The sequence below is a fragment of the Euphorbia lathyris genome, chromosome 2, assembly GCF_963576675.1.
Source record: "Euphorbia lathyris chromosome 2, ddEupLath1.1, whole genome shotgun sequence".
NCBI lineage: Eukaryota > Viridiplantae > Streptophyta > Magnoliopsida > Malpighiales > Euphorbiaceae > Euphorbia > Euphorbia lathyris.
This window is the reverse complement of record NC_088911.1, coordinates 87,161,831-87,184,844: the sequence shown is the minus strand read 5'-3', so window position 1 is coordinate 87,184,844 and position 23,014 is coordinate 87,161,831. Positions and strand designations below refer to the sequence as shown.

At 40.3% G+C, this 23,014-nt stretch overlaps 1 protein-coding gene across 1 annotated transcript; it reads left to right on the top strand.

Moving 5' to 3' along the window:
• The first annotated feature begins 244 nt into the window (after positions 1–244).
• Positions 245–1,154, top strand: LOC136220661 (uncharacterized). Its single transcript, XM_066008460.1, has one exon. The coding sequence runs from the start codon at positions 375–377 to the stop codon at positions 993–995; it is 621 nt and encodes a 206-aa protein (XP_065864532.1). The 5' UTR covers positions 245–374; the 3' UTR covers positions 996–1,154.
• The last annotated feature ends 21,860 nt before the right edge of the window (positions 1,155–23,014 follow it).

Sequence of the window (23,014 nt, the reverse complement as noted above, 5' to 3'; positions counted from 1 at the left end):
TATTGAAGTTTAACACGTTTTTTCTATATTAATAAAAAAAAAATGTAAATGTTACATCAAGAGGACTAAAGGAGGAGCCTCTGGTCTAATAATTTGAATTGGCATAGGCATGATTTAGCAAATAAATCTGAGGAACATCCCACATTATTATAACCAAATCTATTTCATTTAAGATTTAAGATTTAAGATTGAGCTGGCAAGTATTGACCCTCATCATTCATACCCACCCTACGAAGTCTTATTTTTCTAATTTTCCATTGAAACATCCTTTTTCTTTCTCTTTTTTTGTCTTTTAATCCTCCATACAATATAAATATATATAAATACTCTCTCCAGTCTCCACCCAATATTCTTCTATCCAGAAAAAAAAAATAATGGAAGGCCAGAAGAAGAACATTTCAAGAGACATCTTCTCATTTCCGAGCACTCCTCAAGATTCCGATTTCGAATTTGGATGCTTGACGCCGGAAAAGAATTCACCGGCCGATCATCTATTCTACAACGGAAAACTATTGCCTCATTATTTTCCACCACAGCCGGCGCCAAATGGCACCATTTCAGGATCGAGCAGCTGCAAGAGTTCGCTTATGTCATCGAGAAGTAACAGTGTTAATAGCAGTAGAAGCAGCGTTAGCTGCAGCAGTGTCAGTGGAAGAACAAGTTCAAGTGAGAATTGGGAAAGGAGCAGGAAATTATTGAATGGGACTCGGAAATTTGGATCGGTTTCATCATCGTCACCTATGGCTAGTAAACTTGTTATGGCTCAGCTTTATGGATCTTCTCAAAGATGGCAACACATTGTTCCGTTGCCTTTGCCTGTGCTTAAAAGGGAAGATTCCAAGAGATCAGTTACAAGCAATTCTAATTCTAAAGAAGATCATCAGAAGAAGAAGGTGAGCAAATCATCTGGGATTTGCTTGAGATTTTTCAAGTCATTGCTGCTCACATGTAGACAATGTCATGCTATGGAACCACCCACAGACGATTATTGCTAGTGACATATGATACAATTTCTGCCCTAGTGAAATGATTTTGGATATTTTGGGGATTTTTTTTTATATTGTAAATTATTCAGCCAAGAAGGCAAGAACTGAAGTATATTAATTTCAAAATCTTGAAATTGGAAAAGTAAATTTTCGTTATAAGTTGTTATGTCTCTGTATATGTATTAAATTTTCATATATAGATAGCATTCAAGCTTTTGATTATATACAGACAGCAGGACAAGAAAAAAGACATAATGAATTATGATTTATGTGGATTAATGATTTTTCCATGATTTGTTATGGAAAATCATTAGAGGCGTCTCTTAAGAAATATTGTAATCATTGCAAATATATTACTAGTATTTTAAATTTCTCCTCATCGTAACAATTGTGACATTTCAATGTTGACATCTCTTAAGAAGAATTTAAATACTCCAAAGTTAGGTTTCAATCAGCAGTGGATCCTAAAATTTCGAGAGGGGGCAATGTAGTTTTAGCAAAGTGGAAAGGGTATTTTAGTATTTGTAATACACAAAGTATCCGTTGTATAGATAGTTAGATTGTTAGTATATCGATGGTTTTCACCTAGTCAATGAATTTGATCGGTTACCATTGCATCTAAGTTTATTAAATCTTATGGCTCACCAAAATTATATGAAAATTACTAGTTACTAGTTAGTATATATAGATAAGTTAGACTCTTTTAGGTATAAAAGAAATATTACTAAGGTTATTTTAAGTTATTTTTTCTTTTGTATGTAGGATAGTTTAGTCTTTACGACTCAAAGAGTAGAAGGTCTTTATTTATACCATTATATAAGGAACATAGAGTTTATGTTTAGGGTTAACAAATCTAATACATTTTTCTCTATGTATTTTCTTTCTATTGTTCTTCGTCTTTTCCATTAAATCTGAATCTAAGTTATTTTCTTCAATAATCATTTTGAAGTTGTTTATGGTATCAAAGAACGCTTTATGTTAATTTTCATTAATTTCCATCAATTTCTCATGGAGCTATTTCTTCCTTCACGGAAATTGCTTTTTTTTTTCCGTTTTAGTTTTTCTTCGATTTTCATCTGAAAAGAATTGCTTTTTTTGTTTTTTTCTTCTTCTAGAAACCACCTTGATTCATCTTCTTTTCACAATCTTACTTTGTTTACACATCTTTAGGACGAGTTCAGATTCAAGTTCTAGTTCCAATTCATCACCTATTAAGAATTCGAAGAATTCTAATCGTTCAAATCGACATACAGAAACTGTGTTTATTGATCCATATCTTAATCCTTCTAGTTGTTACTATTTCAATCTGGAGAGAACCCTAGCTTGGTTCTAGTTGCTCAATGTTGTCCTAAAAGTAGACTCTAGCAAGTGCACTAGATGCAAGTAATATCTCAGTAAGTAGAGTATCGTTCTCCTCAAGGTTTGATGAATAATTTTAACAGAAAAACCTTGTAGAACAAGGTGTTCGTAGTGACAATAACTTCTTTCTTTTAGTTGGAAATGGGTTTCATATGATTTGATTAGAATAATCTAAAAGTAACAAATCTTCAAAAAGTTCGTTTAGAAAATATTGATTTATCACAATAAAAAGGTGGAACAAGCTAAGCCTAGCATGAACAGGGAGCTTGCAGTATGACTTTTGCCTATTTATTCATGAATGTAATATGATGTGGTCAAGGTCTCTACTTTGGGTTCACTCAAGTCAACTCTCGTGTGTTCTTGAGATTCTAAGATTTACTACAAATTCAAGCGTCCCCAAAAGTGATTCTTTCTTGCATTAAACACTAAGCAACATTTCATTTTCAGAAAACCCTTGATATAAAACCATTATATTTCTATTTCAGGTTTTACATGTTTAATGATAGATACGTGAGTATGAAAGCAGTCTCCCATCATTCATAAACACTTAGATAGCAGTTAATGAAACATACATGAAAAGCATCATTAAACACCTAAGGTATAAACCACATTCATTCATAAATAAGCTAAGAAAACTTACAGCTCCACCCCTTAGCTGGCTTAGCTCTTTCAGTCGACTACTCACTCACGATACAAAGTGAACAACCACAAAATATGCAATAACTCCTCATCAATGGAGTTCGGTTAAAGTATCAGAGAGTTCTTCTTAAAGAGATGAAGCTTTGGCTCTCCAAAATGATTCATAAAGGTGTCCCTTTTCTCCTCATAATTGTCCGCTATAACTAGGAGGAAAGGTACAAAATATAAAAAGATTATTAAAAAAGTAGATTGTTCAGAAAAAGTGAAATTGTTCTTCATAAATTGGTGTTGACTTTGGACATTTGAACACTCAAGATCTGGATATTTTCATCATGTTGCCTGGTCCATCCCTGATATCGCCTCCCTGTTCTGCCGTCCTCAGCGCTTCTCGCTTTTGCCCGTCAGTCCGACGAGTCTCTTTCAACTTTTCTCTACAAAACAGGCTGCATAACAGCTGTTTCGTCTTGTCATTTAAGATCTGCACAAAAAGCCTTTTAGTCCTCATTTTATACATTTAATTACCTTAATTAGTCCCATTTTAATCACACATGGAATGTTGAAAAACCTTTCCACATAATTTTGATTTGACATAATTGTTTAAGTATAAATTAAAATACATATTCTAAACACACTAAGTTTAAATGCTTTGATTTATTCTACTAATGTGTTTGTTCAATGTTGAGTATAAATGTTATAAGCCATAAGGATTGGAAGGCCCAAGCCCAATACGGAAGCCAAGGCCCAAGTCAAACAACTTAGTACACTCGACCCGCATATGTCAAGATGTTGCCGTTTTGAACAAAAACGCAACTCAGCAATCGGAAGGATCTAGAAGACCTTCGGGAACAACTTCACAATGAAGCTGCTGAGTAGTCTCGACAAAGCGTACAAGACAGCAGCTGGCAAAGGAAAACTTCCAGACAAAGTGTTTCCTCTTTTGGCAAAGTTCAGACGACACAGTATGCTGTCCAGTTGACTTTACCATAAAAGGAGAGACCATCTGCTTAGCTGACCGAGGACAGAAGATACACGATTGTGATTGGCCGAGAGCTCTGTGCAAGTCAGGATGACAACGACACATAGCCGTTTCCCTCCAATGGTTATTTCGAAATTCGAAATGACCGAATGACCAGACGTCTCTATAAATAGTGCCATCATAAGCTTCACAACAGACAGAACTTGATCAAGCCATTACGCTTACCAAATCTCTACAAGTTCTGCAAGCAAGAAGCAAAGCAAAATTCTTACACTACATTTTCATATCTGTGTAAAAGTCTAGAGTGATTGTAAATCGTCTAAAGTGTCTTAGCACATCTTTGTATTAGGACAAAAACACTTATCATTTCTAGAGATAGAAATGAGAGGCTGAGTACTCGGTTTTAAGTACTCAGCGGAGAGATTAGGATTGAGTAGAAGTATAGAGGAAGGTACTCTTGTCATACTCAATTGCTGATATTGTAAAAGGTTTGAGGCTCTACCTTTAAAGAGCTCAGTAGAGGATTCGAAATCTCGGACGTGTTCCGGGGACAGGACGTATGCTTAGAAGAAGCCAAACCTGGATAAATCTGCTGAGTGAAGTATTTCTAAACCTTTGACTCCTTATTTATATTGCTTGCTTAAACAATCAAAACTGACCAAGTCAAGAGGTCAAGTTGAGTTGTGCGCATTAAAACGTAAGAGCTCAGGAATAGACTCTAAGTGCTATCTCCTGACTCAAGCTAAGAAACTGACCTAGTCACCTGTTGACTAAGCCAGTATCTTGCTGTTTACTCAGCGCCGCTGTTCAAACCTTTTCTTTACTAAAAGAAGTCTGCCTAAATTGCGAAAAAGTTTAAATAGTTCCTAACCCCCCCTTGGAACTATACTTGCAACTAAATAAGGGACCAACAAGTGGTATCAGAGCCTAAAAGCTCACTGTAAAAGGTCTAACAACCTTGAGCTGATCCCTACCATGGGCGAAAACAGCACTCGGTTTCTCCCTGGAAACCAAACAACTCAAATACTGCCTGAGGGGCTGTCCATTACTAGGCCTCCCCTATTCTTCGGGTCAAACTATACCTTCTGGAAGAATAGGATGAAAAACTTCATTCAGGCTACAAACATGAGTGCCTGGCTATCTATAGTCCAAGGGCCGTTTGTACCTGTTGAGGTTGTGGCTGGCCAAACAGTTATAAAAGCTGAGGCCAAATGGACAAAGGATGATCTTAAGAAGCTTCAAAACCATGCTTCAGCTATCAATATGCTTCATTGTGCGCTCGATGCTGCAGAATATAATAAAATCTCAGGTTGTGAGTTGGCACAAGAGATCTGGAAGAAGCTGGAAGTCACCTACGAGGGAACAAACAAAGTAAAAGAATCCAAGGTGAATCAGCAGATGAGACTGTACGAGCTGTTTGAGATGAACAATGATGAGGGCATTTCAGACATGAACGCAAGGTTCACCAACATCATTAATGAGCTCAAGAGACTTGGGAAAATCTTCACTGAGGAAGAACAAGTCAAAAAGATACTCAGGAGTCTTCCAAAAGACTGGCAAGCAAAGAAGACAGCAGTTGAGGAAGCTCAGGATTTAACCACCTACAAATATGACGAACTCATCGGTTCATTGCTGACCCATGAGATATCCATGAAAAACTTTGAGGTGAAGGAAAAATCTGATGACAAGAAGCAGAAGTCACTTGTCATGAAGGCTGACTCCACTGACGGGAGTTCAACTGATGATGAGGAGATGGCCATGTTCACAAGAAAGATGAAGAGGCTGTTCAGGAAGAACGACAAATATTCTAAAAAGCCTTACAAAAAGTTTGATAAGTATAAGGCTGACTCAAGCGACAACAAATACAGAAAGGACAGCTCAAAGCCCATTACATACTTTGAGTGCCATCAAGCTGGCCATATTAAGTCAAACTGCCCCACGCTGAGGAAAGACAAGAAGAGTGGGAAGAAGGCAATGGTGGCTACCTGGAGTGACAGTGATGAATCTTCATCAATAGAAACTGAGGCCACCGAGTCAGCGAAGATATGCTTTATGGCTGACGAACTTACTGAGCCATGCGTCTCTGAGCATGCTGACCCATCCATCGCATCAGATGATGAAGAGCAATCAAATGAGGTAATTTCTCTTCCCCAGCTCAGAAATGATATGGTTAATGCCCTGAGTGATCTCTATACACTTGTTAAGAAGTGTAATAAAAAGGTTAGAGCACTCAGCAGGCGCTGTGACGAAGTAGAAGAGGTCAAACTGAGTGACCTCAGATACCTTCTTCAGGACAATTCGACTCTGCATGATAACATGAAGATCATGCATGAGTATGTGTCTGAAGTCCAGTCAGGTTTAAAGAAACTGAGGAAGGACGTCACAACCATCCAGAACCAACTAAAGGTTCCTAAGAAAAATAACATTCCTCTGAGAACTCAGTACCAAGGTACTCAGCAGAGATGGAATCCCCAGCGAAAAGTCCAGTGTGACTTTTGTGGGAAGTTAGGACACACTACTAAAGTGTGCTGGCACGCTGAGCACTGGGGTGCTGACAAGTCAGTAAAAAATCCTAAACAGAAGGTCAGTTGTGACTTCTGTGGAAAGAATGGCCATACTGTCCATGTATGTCGCCATAAAATAAAATATGATGCTATAGCTGTTGCACCTAACAAGTCAGGACCCAAAAAGAATTGGGTACCTAAAAGTAACTAGTTACAATGCAGGTAAGCCTGAGATGTACTGAGAAGTCAAAGATGTGGTATATTGACAGCGCATGCTCAAGGCATATGACGGGTGATGAAACTCAGTTCATCACGTTTGAACGTAAACGAGGAGGGAGTGTAAATTTTGGAGACAACAAGAAGGGTAAGATAGTAGGCTCAGAAACCATCGGAGGTAATCCTACTATTGAATCTGTCTCCCTAGTCAGCGGACTCAAATATAACTTACTCAGTGTAGCTCAGCTATATGACAATGGGAGAAAAGTTATATTTGATGCTACTGGATGTAAAATATACGAGGGTAAAACTAATGAGTTAATTTTAACTGCCCCTCGGATAGATAATGTCTTTATCCTAGACTTAGAGAAAAAGTTTTCAAAAACTGTGTGCTTAGTAACAAAGGAAGAAAATTCCTGGCTATGGCACAGGAGACTTGGTCATGTAAGCATGGACCTCCTGGCCAAACTAGCAAGAAAACAATTGGTTGAGGGACTGCCTGAACTTAAATTTCAAAAAAATCAATTATGCCACGCTTGCCAAGCTGGAAAACAAACCAAACAATCTTTTCACAGTAAAAACATTGTCTCAACTAAACGTCCATTAGAATTACTACACTTGGATCTCTTTGGTCCAGTCCAGCCGCTCAGTCTGGGTGGAAAAAGATTTTCCTTGGTCATTGTAGATGATTTCTCTCGGTATACGTGGGTTATCTTGCTGACCAGCAAGGATGAGACCTTTGAGACATTTGCAAATTTGGTTAGAAAAATTGAAAATGAAAAAGACCTAAAATTAGCTCATATCCGTAGTGATAACGGTGGAGAATTCAAAAACCAAAAGTTTATTGAATTCTGTGAAGCCAGCGGCATTGACCACAATTTTTCTGCTCCTAGAACACCTCAGCAAAATGGGGTTGTAGAAAGGAAGAACAAAACTCTGGTTGAAATAGCCAGGACAATGCTGGATGAGCATAGGCTTCCAAAGTATTTTTGGGGAGAGGCTGTTAACACAGCATGCTACATTCTTAATAGGGCTCTAGTTAGACCTATACTCAAGAAAACCCCCTATGAACTTTGGAAAGGACGAAATCCCAATATTGGATACTTTCGTGCCTTTGGCTGTAGATGTTTTATTTTAAATACCAAAGATAGCTTAGCAAAGTTTGATTCAAAAGCTGATGAAGCTATCTTTCTGGGCTACTCAACAAACAGCAAAGCATACAGAGTTTTTAATAAGCGAACTCAAGTTTTAGAAGAGTCAATACATGTAGAGTTCGATGAAACTGACCCTGCAGGTAGATACCAGCCGCTGACCGAAGATGATCCAAACTCAGTAACCATCGCTGACTCAGAACCAGCTACTGAGTCATTCACGAAAAGGCTGACCAAGAGTAAGAGTGAACCTAAGATTACTTTTACTGACCCATCTACTTCTGCAGAGATTGTTGAAACAGGAACATCACAAGACATGAATCTACCCAAAGAAATAAGGATTCCAAGAGGGCACTCCGAAAGTGCAATCCTTGATTCTGCTGGGAATACCCTGATGACGAGGAATCAACTCAGGAAGTACCTCAGCAATGTTGCTTTCGTCTCAGTATAAGAACCGAAGAATTTCGATGAAGCTGAGTACGATGAATTCTGGATGAATGCAATGTAAGAGGAGCTCGATCAATTTCGAAGAAATGATGTATGGGAGTTAGTGCCTCATCCAAAGAGTCAAAAGACCATCGGAACAAGATGGGTCTTTAGGAACAAGATGGACGAACAAGGAAACGTAGTCAGGAACAAAGCAAGGCTTGTAGCTCAGGGCTACAGTCAGCAAGAAGGTATAGACTACGGTGAGACCTTTGCCCCAGTGGCAAGGCTAGAGGCAATTAGAATATTATGTGCATATGCATCTTACATGAATTTTAAATTATTCCAAATGGATGTCAAAAGTGCATTTCTTAATGGAGTTATAAACGAGGAGGTTTATGTAAATCAACCTCCAGGTTTTGAGGACCCTAAGTTCCCAAACCATGTTTACAAACTCAAAAAGGCTCTGTACGGCCTCAAGCAAGCACCACGTGCTTGGTACGAGAGGCTGACCAGTTTCCTGCTGACTAGAAATTACGTCAGGGGGCAAAGCTGATACAACCTTATTCATTAAGAAAAAGGGTAAAGATACCCTGCTGGCCCAAATTTATGTTGATGATATAATATTTGGTGCAACTAACGAATCAATGTGCAAGGAGTTTAGCAAACAAATGCAGACTGAGTTTGAAATGTCTATGATGGGAGAACTCAACTTCTTCCTCGGTCTTCAAATTAAACAAGGAAAGAATGGCATCTTCATCAGTCAAGCCAAATATGCCAAGGAGATCTTAAAGAAATATGACTTGGAAAATTGCAAGCCAATATCCACTCCTATGGGCACTGACACTGTCCTCTGCGCTGATAAGAATGGTAAGTCAGTAGACAGCAAGTTATATCGAGGTATGATAGGCTCTCTACTTTACTTAACAGCCAGTAGACCGGACATTCAGTTTTCAGTATGCTACTGTGCTAGATATCAATCTAACCCTAAGGAATCTCATTACATTGCTGTAAAAAGAATCCTTAGATATTTGCAAAGCTCAGTGAACGTAGGTTTGTGGTATCCAAATACTTATGATTTTACACTTATCGGATACACTGACGCTGACTATGGACGAGATAAGCTGGAACGTAAAAGCACCTCTGGAGGATGCCACTTCTTAGGAAGCTGTCTTGTATCCTGGTTCAGCAAAAAGCAGGCGTCAGTAGCCTTGTCCACCACTGAAGCTGAGTACATTGCTGCTGGTCGTTATGTTGCTCAAGTCCTATGGATCAAGCAACAACTTGAAGATTATGGTGTTCAAACGAAGACAATTGAGGTCAAATGTGACAACAAAAGTGCAATTGATTTGTCCAAGAACCCAATTCAACACAGCAGAATGAAGCATGTCAGCATCAGACATCACTTTATTAGAGACCATGTACTCAAGGGTGAGATCAAGCTGACCTTTGTCCCAACGGATGAACAGCTTGCGGATATCTTCACGAAGCCACTGGCTCGTGAGCAGTTCAGCATACTGAGAGAAGCAATTGGTATGTTTAATCCTCTTCAGTGAATTCCTGTGCTAAATGAATATGAATGCTGAGTGAATTACATACTGAATGATTTATTGTTTGCTGAGTTACTCATCGGAACTGTCTGAATATACAATAACTGAGTAAAACTTGCATACTGAGTAAATTAATTTAGAACTTGAAGTTAACATCATCCATAAATACTGCACTGACCACTCAGAATATCAAACACTTGACATTCTAAATATTGAGTGATTAATCCGTTAGCATAAATGCAAAGCACGCGTATAGCCTAGGATGACGTATTCGTCGTAATGTGTCATGAATGCCAGGATCGTTGTCGGTACATGATCCCAAGGCAAAACTGACACATGGATTCGATTAAGATCCACACCGTTCAACTCGCCTATAAATTATGGGTATTTCCCCATCTTTTACTCTTTACGCTTAATCAATTCTTAAGGCAAAGAAATCACTTAGAGTTTCTCTTCTCTCAAATTCCTCTAATTCCTCCATCTTCGAAGAATGACTAAGTTATCTTTCAAAGTCTCCGGTGCCGGCCACCAAAAGTCCAGCTCCGATGAACCTTCACAAAACCCTTCTATGCCGAGCAAGGGTAAAACTGGCCAAACGTCTAGCAAAGAGAAAGCTGTTTAGATCAGGACCTACTCCAAGGTCTTCGACAATGTACGTGAATGGAAGGTAGAACCCTCCAGATGGGTTTCGGAGCACTTTGTACAGAACGAACAGCCATTTGCTGAGTGGATTTCCAAGAACGAATGGACTGGGCTGTTCTCGGTCAGGGATGAGACATATCCTGACCTAGTGAGGGAATTTTACCACAACCTCAAAGTTGCCAGTGACTCCGCCGACTACCTAAGCACTGAAGTAAAAGGGAAAACCATCTTCATCAACCCTCTGTACATAGGAAATCTTCTCCAGCTCAAAACTGAGGGAGTAAGGCTGAGGAAGTCAGGAGATCAGGACAAAACCAACTACGTCCATACCTTCTGCAAACCTGAGGGTCACTCAGGCGAGATCTCAACATCTTCAATGGGACAACACCAGAAGATGGCTCACTACCTGTTGAGCTATTTCATTTACCCAAAAATCAACTGTACTACATCCGCAACCAACTTTGAACAGTGCTTCATATGGCACATGCTGATGTACACCCCCATCAACATGCCGGTTTTCTTAGTTGCTGGGTTTCTACGCAGCACGGGTACGATGAGACTTGGGTCACTCATAACTCGAATTCTTCTTGACCACAAGATTGACCTCGAAGGTGAAGAATCCTTCAAAGGAACTGAAATCACAGCTGCCTCTCTGAGGGCACTAAAGTTTGGGCAGCCTTTGAAGAAAGGAAAAGCTGCTGCTGCTGCCGCTGGCCAAGCTGATCAGACTGAGGAGACTATTGCTGAGCCTAAGAAAGGGCGAAGAACTAAGGCCCCAGCTTCTCGCAAGAGAAAATCTGCTGAGACACCTAATGTTGTGTCTCCAGCAAAGAGGCAGAGGTCAGCTGGAAAGTCAGCTGAGAAGAGAAGCAGGCAAGATGAGCCTGACACTGAGGAAGCTGCTGAGCTACCTCAGAAGAAGCAGAAGTCTTCAACACTGGCACCTCTCGACGTCATACCGACAGATTTTATTGTACCGGGTGATTCTCATTTCACTCAATGCCAATGTACTGATGCTGAGGAACCTGAGGTCCAGTTAGATGACCACTTCATCTCCCAAGTTGAGGAAGAACTTGATGGAGATAATACTAAGGAGGAAGAAGAAGACGATAAAACCAGCGGTCAGGATGACGCTGAGGAGTCTGAAGAGTATGACAGCGAAATCGAGGTTGAAAATGCCAACACTGGGTTAGCAGGTGGAGCTGTGCAGACTGACATTGAGTTGGCTGCGGGAGTTGAACAAGTTGAAGAGCAAGCTGATCAGACTCATACTGAGCAACAGGAATCCTCTCCTACTCATTCAAAAGAAGAAGATGCTCCTACTTTCACTCCACCACGTAGAAGGTGAAAGTTGGTTAAAGCAAGTGAGAAGCTCGTCAGTGAACCTCCTGTGTAACTACCGACTCTTCCTGACCTTGTTCTTTCAAAGACAACAAAGGACCCTTCTACTGTTCAACTAAAGTTTTTCAAACGGCCATCAACTTCCTCTACTACAACGCCATTGGAAAAACAAGCCTCTGTTTCTTCTCAACAGGAATATGCCGACCATAACACTTCAACCACGTCAACTAGTCAGGTTGAACCGACCACTGCTCATGCTGTCTCCTCAAGCATGGTGCTGACTCCTCATCCTTCTGCCGTCAGCACAGACAGTGTTCGGGTTATGACTTCCATCACCAACCTCTCTGCTGATCAATCAACCTTACCTCCAACTCAAGTGCAGATTGAACCAAGTCATCCAGTCACTGACTAGGGTACTCCTTTCACTCCACTTTCTTCTGGTCATACTGATGTACATCGGGATGCCACTGAGTCCGGGTATAAGCTCGTTGACTCAGTGCAAGCACTCATCCACAATCTTCAACATTCCGCTTCGCCTGCTGCTGGATCTTCAATTCCTGAGACAACTCAGCTCTCCCAGGTCACTCTACTTCTCAACGAAGTCAAGGGACTCAAGGATCTGCTGAATGTAGTCTTGTCATTCCAAGCCCAGCAAGCTAAGCAGGATTCACTTGCCAAGTTGGCAGAGATACAGCTGTCAACAATTCAACATCTGAACTCTCTCCATCAGTAAGTTCAGAAGTTATCTGCTGTGAACACTGACTACGCCACTTCCTCAGAACTCAAGATGCTTTTTGCTCAGCTTCATACTGAGCAACTTAAGACAAATGAGCAAATGGTGTCCTATAGTCAGTGCTCAGTCGGGCAAATCGGTGAGGCCATCCGGCTACTTAACCTCAACAAATAAGAGATGGATACTGACGCGTTGAAACAGAATGAGTTGATATCTCTTGCACAGCAATCCTTCAATCACATCCGTCATAATAATATCCAGCGTCATCATTATGACTCAGCTGTCTTGAAAACTTTCCACCAAGTCTTTGCTGGTCTCTCTGAAGCTCTCATCTGGCAAGCCAAAGCTCAAGCTTTCAATGTAAATATGCTCAGTGCTGCTGATCTTCATATACCAGTAGAAGTATCAGCTGATGGAGTTGCCATTTTTGATGGCGTAAACGAAAGTGCTGACAAACTAAAAGAGCTTTCACAAGAACTTTCTCGTGCTGTCTTAACCGATGCGTTCAAGCTCCCTGAAGTTGACAAAACGGGGGAGAAAGCGCAAGCTACCAGAGCTCAGCATGAGCGACGTCAGTACGAGCGAAGTCAGTCACAGGGCAAGAAAAAGAAATAGATAGGCTAGGTCTTAACATTTGTAATCTATGTGCTATGTTTATTTCTTTTGCTGTGTAACTGCTGACTTCTTTCTACTTATATATCATACTTACTTTTCTTATTCAAATACTGAGTTATGATATATGCTAATAAGTACTGAGTTATTATGTATCTTCATTTATATCAGCTTTGTTTAACACTTATAATATTTGACTAAATGATATGCTGATAACATGTTTGACATGAACCTATACACTTATGAAATATTCTGATAAGAACTCATTGAACAACAAATTACTCAGCGCGCTCTATATGTCTAAAATCTTCCGCCTAACACTGAGTAAATAGAATATGTGATATAACTGACCTATATCTGAAAACTGACCTTAGACTTACTCATTTAAATCCTTAAATGTCTTAAGAAAAATTAAGTCAGTAGCTCAACCCTTACGGGGGAGTTTGCTTAATTATACTAGGTCAACTATCATGGGGGAGCTCATACTGAGTTCCTTGCTGAACAGTTTTGCCAACATCAAAATGGGGGAGTTTGTTGAAACACCTTTCCACATAATTTTGATTTGACATAATTGTTTAAGTATAAATTAAAATACATATTCTAAACACACTAAGTTTAAATGCTTTGATTTATTCTACTAATGTGTTTGTTCAATGTTGAGTATAAATGTTATAAGCCATAAGGATTGGAAGGCCCAAGCCCAATACGGAAGCCAAGGCCCAAGTCAAACAACTCAGTACACTCGGCCCGCGTATGTCAAGATGTTGCCGTTTTGAACAAAAACGCAACTCAGCAATCGGAAGGATCTAGAAGACCTTCGGGAACAACTTCACAATGAAGCTGCTGAGTAGTCTCGACAAAGCGTACAAGACAGCAGCTGGCAAAGGAAAACTTCCAGACAAAGTGTTTCCTCTTTTGGCAAAGTTCAGACGACATAGTATGCTGTCCAGTTGACTTTACCATAAAAGGAGAGACCATCTGCTGAGCTGACCGAGGACAGAAGATACACGATTGTGATTGGCCGAGAGCTCTGTGCAAGTCAGGATGACAACGACACATAGCCGTTTCCTTCCAACGGTTATTTCGAAATTCAAAATGACCGAATGACCAGACGTCTCTATAAATAGTGCCATCACAAGCTTCACAACAGACAGAACTTGATCAAGCCATTACGCTGACCAAATCTCTACAAGTTCTGCAAGCAAGAAGCAAAGCAAAATTCTTACACTACATTTTCATATCTGTGTAAAAGTCTAGAGTGATTGTAAATCGTCTAAAGTGTCTTAGCACATCTTTGTATTAGGACAAAAACACTTATCATTTCTAGAGATAGAAAGGAGAGGCTGAGTACTCGGTTTTAAGTACTCAGCGGAGAGATTAGGATTGAGTAGAAGTATAGAGGAAGGTACTCTTGTCATACTCAATTGCTGATATTGTAAAAGGTTTGAGGCTCTACCTTTAAAGAGCTTAGTAGAGGATTCGAAATCTCGGACGTGTTCCGGGGACAGGACGTAGGCTTAGAAGAAGCCGAACCTGGATAAATCTGCTGAGTGAAGTATTTCTAAACCTTTGACTCCTTATTTATATTGCTTGCATAAACAATCAAAAATGACCAAGTCAAGAGGTCAAGTTGAGTTGTGCGCATTAAAACGTAAAAGCTCAGGAATAGACTCTAAGTGCTATCTCCTGACTCAAGCTAAGAAACTGACCTAGTCACCTGTTGACTAAGCCAGTATCTTGTTGTTTACTCAGCGCCGCTGTTCAAACCTTTTCTTTACTAAAAGAAGTCTGCCTAAATTGCGAAAAAGTTTAAATAGTTCCTAACCCCCCCTTGGAACTATACTTGCAACTAAATAAAGGACCAACAAGATGTCTATTAGGGTCAAGTATGAACCCATCACTCAACTACTCGATGGAAATAATTACCATTCCTGGAGCAGAGAATTCAACTGAGTTGTGTGAAGTACAATATGGATTTTATAGACGGTTCTTTGGAGATTCCATCGCTCAAAGATCCAAACTTTGCTCCTTGGGAACGTTACAATACCATGACCTTCTCCTAGTAGTGTAGGTCAATTGTTTTTTCTACTTCACATAGTATCCATTGGTTCGAAAACTCCTTTGATGCTTAAGAAAATCTACATAAACATTTTGCACATGGAGATTATTTTAAGATCTCCAAACTATAGGAAGAGTTATTCTCTTTCAAGAAGGGGACTTTGTTTGTCACCGAATATTACACAAAAAATGACTATTTAGGAAGAATTAGTTAACTATAGGCCTTTATTTATTTGTAATTGTCAACCTCCTTGTAAGTGTGCACTTTTTTTTTTTTATCAAAAGCTAAGGCTTATCGAGAGGAGGATTTTGTAATCCATTTCTTGAAGGGATTAAATATTAAATATGTCAATGCACATTCATAAATCTTCATGATGAACCCTTGCCTAGCATAACTGTTGAAACACCTTTCCACATAATTTTGATTTGACAAAATTGTTTAAGTATAATTGAAATACATATTCTAAACACACTAAGTTTAAATGCTTTGATTTATTCTACTAATGTGTTTGTTCAATGTTGAGTTAAATTGCTTATAAGACACAAGAATTAAAAGGCCCAAGCCCAATACAAGTGTCAAAGCCCAAGTCAAACAACTCAGTACAACTCGGCCCGCGTTAGCCAAAACGATGTCGCTGTGTACAAAACGCAACTCAGCAATCGAAGGATCTGGAAGACCTTCGGGAACAACTTCAAGAGGAAGCTGCTGAGTAGATTCGACAAATGTACAAGACAGCAGCTGGCTAAGGAAAACTTCCAGACAAAGTATTTCCACTTTTGGTAAAGTTCAGATGACACAGTATGCTGTCCAATTGACTTTACCATAAGTAGTGAGACATTCTGCTGAGCTGACCGAGGACAGAAGATACACAAATCTGATTGGCCGAGAGCTCTGAGCAAGTCAGGATGACAACGACAGGAAGCCGTTTCCCTCCAACGGTTATTTCGAAATTCGAAATGACCGATGCCCAGATGTTTCTATAAATAGAGTGCCATCAGAAGCTTCAACACTTACAGAACTTGATCAAGCCATTACGCTGACCAAATCTCTACGCAAAGTTCTGCAAGCAAAAAGCAAAGCAATCTTACACTACATTCAATATCTTTTGTGTAAAAGTCTAGAGTGATTATTTAATCATCTAAGGTGTCTTAGCAAATCATTGTTTAGGACAAACACTTATCATTTCTAGAGATTAGAAAGGAGAGGCTGAGTACTCGGTTATAGTACTCAGCAAGAGATTAGGATTGAGTAGAGGTATAGAGGAAGGTACTCTTGTTATACTCAGTTGCTAAGATTGTAAAAGGTTTGAGGCTCTACCTTTAAAGAGCTCAGTAGAGGATTTGAAATCTCGGAACGTGTTCCGGGGATAAGACGTAGGCTTAGAAGAAGCCGAACCTGGATAAATCTGCTGAGTAACGTATTTCTTACCTTAAACTCCTTATATATATTGCTTGCTTAAATAACCAAAACTGACCAAGTAAAAAAGGTCAAGCTGAGTTGTGCGCATCAAACATCTGAGCTCAGGAATAGACTTTAAGTGCTATCTCCTGACTCAAGTCAAGAAACTGACCTAGTCACCAGTTGACTAAGCCAATATCTTACTGATCACTCAGCGCCGCTATTAAAACCTTTTCTCTTAAGAAAAGAAGTTTGCCCAAACTTAAGAAAAAAGTTTAAATAGTTCCTAACCCCCCCTTGGAACTATACTTGCACTGTTATAAGGGACCAACAAGTGGTATCAGAGCCTAAAAGCTCTCTGTAAAAGGTCTAACAACCTTAAGCTGATCCCTACCATGGGCGAAAACAGTACTCGGTTTCTCCCAGGAAACCAAACAACTCAGATACTGCCTGAGGGGCTGTCCATCACTCAGCCTCCCCTATTCTTCGGGTCTAACTATACCTTCTAGAAGAATAGGATGAAAAATTTCATTCAGGCTACAAATATGAGTGCCTGGCTATCTATAGTTCAAGGCCTATTTGTACCTGTCGAAGTTGTGACTGGCCAAACAATTGTAAAAGCTGAGGCCAAATGGACAGAGGATGATCTTAAGAAGCTTCAAAATCACGCTTCGGCTATCAATATGCTTCATTGTGCGCTCGATGCTGCAGAATATAATAAAATCTCAGGTTGTGAGTCGGCGCAAGAGATCTGGAAAAAGCTGGAAGTCACCTACGAGTGAACCAATAAAGTAAAGGAGTCCAAGGTGAATCAGCAGATGAGACTGTACGAGCTGTTCGAGATGAACAATGATGAGGGCATCTCAGACATGAATGCAAGGTTTACCAACATCATTAATGAGCTCAAGAGACTTGGGAAAATCTTCACTGAGGAAGAACAAGTCAAAAAGATACTCAGGAGTCTTCCTAAAGACTGGCAAGCAAAGAAGACAGCTGTTGAGGAAGCTCAGGATTTAACCACCTACAAATATGACGAACTCATCGGCTCGTTGCTGACCCATGAGATATCTATGAAAAACTTCGAGGTGAAGGAAAAATCTGAAGACAAGAAGCAGAAATCTCTTGTCATGAAAGCTGACTCCACTGACGGGAGCTCAACTGATGATGAGGAGATGGCTATGTTCACAAGGAAGATGAAAAGGCTGTTCAGGAAGAATGACAAATATTCTAAGAAGCCTTACAGAAAGTTTGATAAGTATAAGGCTGACTCAAGCGACAGCAAATACAAAAAGGACAGCTCAAAGCCCATTACATGCTTTGAGTGCCATCAAACCGGCCATATTAAGTCAAGCTGCCCCACACTGAGGAAAGACAAGAAGAGCGGCAAAAAGGCAATGGTGGCTACATGGAGCGACAGTGATGAGTCTTCATCTACAGAAACTGAGGCCACCGAGTCAGCAAAGATATGCTTCATGGCTGACGAACTTGCTGAGCCGTGCGGTTCTGAGCATGCTGACCTATCCATCGCATCAGATGACGAGGAGCAATCAAATGAGGTAATTACTCTTCCCCAGCTCAGAAACGATATGGTTAATTCCCTGAGTGATCTCTACACACTTGTCAAGAAGTGTAATAAGAAAGTTAGAGCACTCAGCAGGCGCTGTGACGAAGTGGAAGAGGTCAAACTGAGTGACCTCAGATTCTTTCTTCAGGACAATTCAACTCTGCATGATAACATGAAGATCATACATGAGTCTGTCTCTGAAGTTCAATCAGTTTCAAAGAAACTGAGAAAGGACGCCACAACTATCCAGAACCAACTAATGGTTCCAAATAAAAGAAACATTCCTCTGAGAACTCAGTACCAAGGTACTCAGCAGAGATGGAATCCCCAGCGAAAAGTCCAGTGTGACTTTTGTGGGAAGAAAGGACACACCACTAAGGTGTGCTGGCATGCTCAACACTGGGGTGCTGACAAGTCAGTGAAATATCCTAAACAGAAGGTCAGCTGTGACTTATGTGGAAAGGATGGCCATACTGTCCATGTATGTCGCCATAAAATAAAATATGATGCTTTACCTGTTGCACCTAACAAGCAAGGACCCAAAAAGAATTGGGTACCTAAAAGTAACTAGTTACAATGCAGGTAAGCCTGAGATGTGCCGAGAAGTCAAAGATGTGGTATATTGACAGCGCATGCTCGAGGCATATCACTGGTGATGAAACTCAGTTCATCACGTTTGAGCGTAAACGAGGAGGAAGTGTAAGTTTTGGAGACAACAAGAAGGGTAAGATAGTAGGGTCAGGAACCATTGGAGGCAATCCTACTATTGAATCTGTCTCCCTAGTCAGCGGACTCAAATATAACTTACTCAGCGTAGCTCAGCTATGTGACAATGGGAGAAAAGTTATATTTGATGCTACTGGATGTAAAATATACAAGGGTAAAACATATGAGTTAATCTTAACTGCCCCTCGCATAGATAATGTCTTTATGCTAGACTTAGAGAAAAAGTTTTCAAAAACTGTGTGCTTAGTAACAAAGGAAGAGAATTCCTAGCTATGGCACAGGAGACTTGGTCATGTAAGCATGGACCTCCTGGCCAAACTAGCAAGAAAGCAATTGGTTGAGGGACTGCCTGAACTTAAATTTGAAAAAGATCAATTATGCCACGCTTGCCAAGCTGGAAAACAAACCAAACAATCTTTTCACAACAAAAATATTGTCTCAACTAAGCGTCCGTTAGAGTTACTACACTTGGATCTCTTCGGTCCAGTCCAGCCGCTGAGTCTGGGTGGAAGAAGATTTTCCTTGGTCATTGTAGATGACTTCTCTCGGTACACGTGGGTCATCTTGCTGACCAGCAAGGATGAGACCTTTGAGACATTTTCAAATTTGGTTAGAAAAATTGAAAATGATAAAGACCTAAAATTAGCTCACATCCGTAGCGATAATGGTGGAGAATTCAAAAACCAAAAGTTTGTTGAATTCTGTGAAGCCAGCGACATTGACCACAATTTTTCTGCTCCTAGAACACCTCAACAAAATGGGGTTGTTGAAAGGAAGAATAGAACTCTGGTTGAAATAGCCAGGACAATGCTGGATGAGCATAGGCTTCCAAAGTATTTTTGGGGAGAGGTTGTTAACACAGCGTGCTATATTCTTAATAGGGCTCTAGTTAGACCTATATTAAAGAAAACCCCCTATGAACTTTGGAAAGGACGAAAGCCCAACATTGGATACTTTCGTGCCTTTGGCTGTAAATGTTTTATTTTAAATACCAAAGATAGCTTAGCAAAGTTTGACTCAAAAGCTGATGAGGCTATCTTTTTGGGCTACTCAACAAACAGCAAAACATACAGAGTTTTTTATAAGCGAACTCAAGTTCTAGAAGAGTCAGTACATGTGGAGTTCGACGAAACTAACCCTGTAGGTAGATACCAGCCGCTGACCGAAGATGATCCACACTCAGTAACCGCTGACCAAGAACAAGCTACTGAGTCATTCATGAAAAGGCTGACCAAGAGTAAGAGTGAACCTAAGATTACTTTTACTGACCCATCTACTTCTGCAGAGATTGTTGAAACACAGACAACACAAGACATAAATCTACCTAAAGAGATAAGGATTCCAAGAGGGCACTCAGAAAGTGCAATCCTTGATTCTGCTGGGAATACCCTGATGACAAGGAATCAACTCAGGAAGTACCTCAGCAATGTAGCCTTCGTCTCAGTACAGGAACCTAAGAACTTCGCTGATGCTGAGGAAGATGAATTCTGGATGAACGCAATGCAAGAGGAACTCGATCAATTCAGAAGAAACGATGTATGGGAGCTAGTGCCTCATCCAAAGAGTCAAAAGACCATTGGAACAAGATGGGTCTTCAGGAACAAGATGGATAAACAAGGGAATGTAGTCAGGAACAAAGCAATACTTGTAGCTCAGGGCTACAGTCAGCAAGAAGGTATTGACTACGGTGAGACCTTTGCCCCAGTGGCAAGGCTAGAAGCTATTAGAATCTTATGTGCATATGCATCTCACATGAACTTTAAATTATTCCAAATGGATGTCAAAAGTGAATTTCTTAATGGAGTTATAAACGATGAGGTTTATGTTAATCAACCTCCAGGCTTAGAGGACCCTAAATTCCCAAACCACGTTTACAAACTCAAAAAGGCTCTGTACGGCCTCAAATAAGCACCACGTGCTTGGTATGAGAGGCTGACCAGTTTCCTGCTGACTAGAAATTACGTCAGGGCCAAAGCTGATACAACCTTATTCATTAAGAAAAAGGGTAAAGATACCCTGTTGGCCCAAATTTATGTTGATGATATAATATTTGGTGCAACTAACGAATCAATGTGCAAGGAGTTTAGCAAACAAATGCAGACTGAGTTTGAAATGTCCATGATGGGAGAACTCAACTTCTTCCTCGGTCTTCAAATTAAACAAGGAAAGAATGGCATCTTCATCAGTCAAGCCAAATATGCCAAGGAGATATTAAAGAAATATGACTTGGAAAATTGCAAGCCAATATCCACTCCTATGGGCACTGACACTGTCCTCTGCATTGACCAGAATGGTAAGTCAGTAGACAGCAAATTATATCGAGGTATGATAGGCTCTCTACTTTACTTAACATCCAGTAGACCGGACATTCAGTTTTCAGTATGCTACTGTGCTAGATATCAATCTAACCCTAAGGAATCTCATTACATTGCTGTAAAAAGAATCCTTAGATATTTGCAAAGCTCAGTGAACGCAGGTTTATGGTATCCCAATACTCATGATTTCACACTCATCGGATACACTGACGCTGACTCTGCCAGTGATTTACCTAGGGATGCCACGTCGCCCGCTATTGGACAAGTTCGCTGTGTTTTCTAATCGACGTAAACGTGGATCTAAATCTTTCACCCCCCCGGAAGTAGTTTATCACAAAATGGATGGGATAAGCTGGAACGTAAAAGCACCTCTGGAGGATGTCACTTCTTAGGAAGCTGTCTTGTATCCTGGTTCAGCAAAAAGCAGGCGTCACTAGCCTTGTCTACCACTGAAGCTGAGTACATTGCTGCTGGTCATTGTGTTGCTCAAGTCCTATGGATTAAGCAACATCTTGAAGACTATGGTGTTCAAACAAAGACAATTGAAGTCAAATGTGACAACAAAAGTGCAATTGATCTTTCAAAGAGCCCAATTCAACACAGCAGAATGAAGCATGTCAGCATCAGACATCACTTCATTAGAGACCATGTACTCAAAGGTGAGATAAAGCTGACCTTTGTCCCAATGGACGAGCAGCTTGCAGATATCTTCACGAAGCCACTGGCCCGTGAGCAGTTCAGCATACTGAGAGAAGCTGTTGGTATGTTTAATCTTCTTCAGTAAATTCATGAACTAAATGAATATGCATGCTGAGTGAATTACTATGCTAAATGATTGTTTTTGTTGTGTGTTCATTGAAATTAATTGAACAGCAAATACTGAGTAAACCTGCACACTGAGTAAGTTAGTTTTAAACTTAGAAATCATCCGTTCATGCAATACTGACCACTCAGAATATCAAACGCTTAGTATTCTAAATGCTGAGTGTTAGATCCGTTAGAATAAATGCAATAGCACGCGTATAGCCTCTAGGATGACGTATACGCCGTATGTGTTATAAATGCCAAGATCTTTGTCGGTTGACAATCCCAAGGAAAAACTGACACATGGATTCGATAAAATCCACACCACACCTCACCTCTATAAATAATGGGTAATTCCCCATTTTTTATTCTTTACGATTATCGAATCACTAAGGCAAAGAAAGCTTTCTCACCAAACACTCTCTCTCTCTAAGATTTCCATACCTTCTTCTCCAAAACTATGACTAAAGTTACCTTCAACATCTCCGGTGCTAGCCACTCTAAGCCCAGCTCCGATGAAACTTCCAGGCAAACCTCTGTGCCGGAATCCACCAGGGTCACCTCGCCGAGCAAAGGAAAAACTGGCCAAACCTCCTCTGGTAAGGGAAAGCTTGAAAAAGTCAGGACCTACTCAAAGGTCTTCGAAAACGTCTGAGAATGGAAGGTTGAACCTTCAAGATGGGTATCTGAAGCTTTCGTCCAATCCGAACAACCTTTCTGTGAGTGGATTTCCCAAAATGGATGGACTGACCTATTTTCAATTAGGGATCACACCTATCCTGACCTGGTAAAGGAGTTTGACCACAACCTTCGCATTGCCAATGATAACCAGGACTACCTGGTAACCGTGGTGAAAAAGAAAACCATCTTCATCAACCCTCTCTACCTAGGGAATTTGCTCAAGTTAAAAACTGAGGGAGCAAGGCTAAGGAGATCTGGAGATCAGGATGGTACTGGGTACGAGGTCAACTTCTACAAACCTGAGGGCCACTCAGGAGAAGTCTCATCTTCAT

What these genes read in the sequence shown, in the direction of transcription:
- LOC136220661 (XM_066008460.1), top strand. Translation starts at nt 375, where the DNA reads ATGGAAGGCCAGAAGAAGAACATTTCAAGAGACATCTTCTCATTTCCG.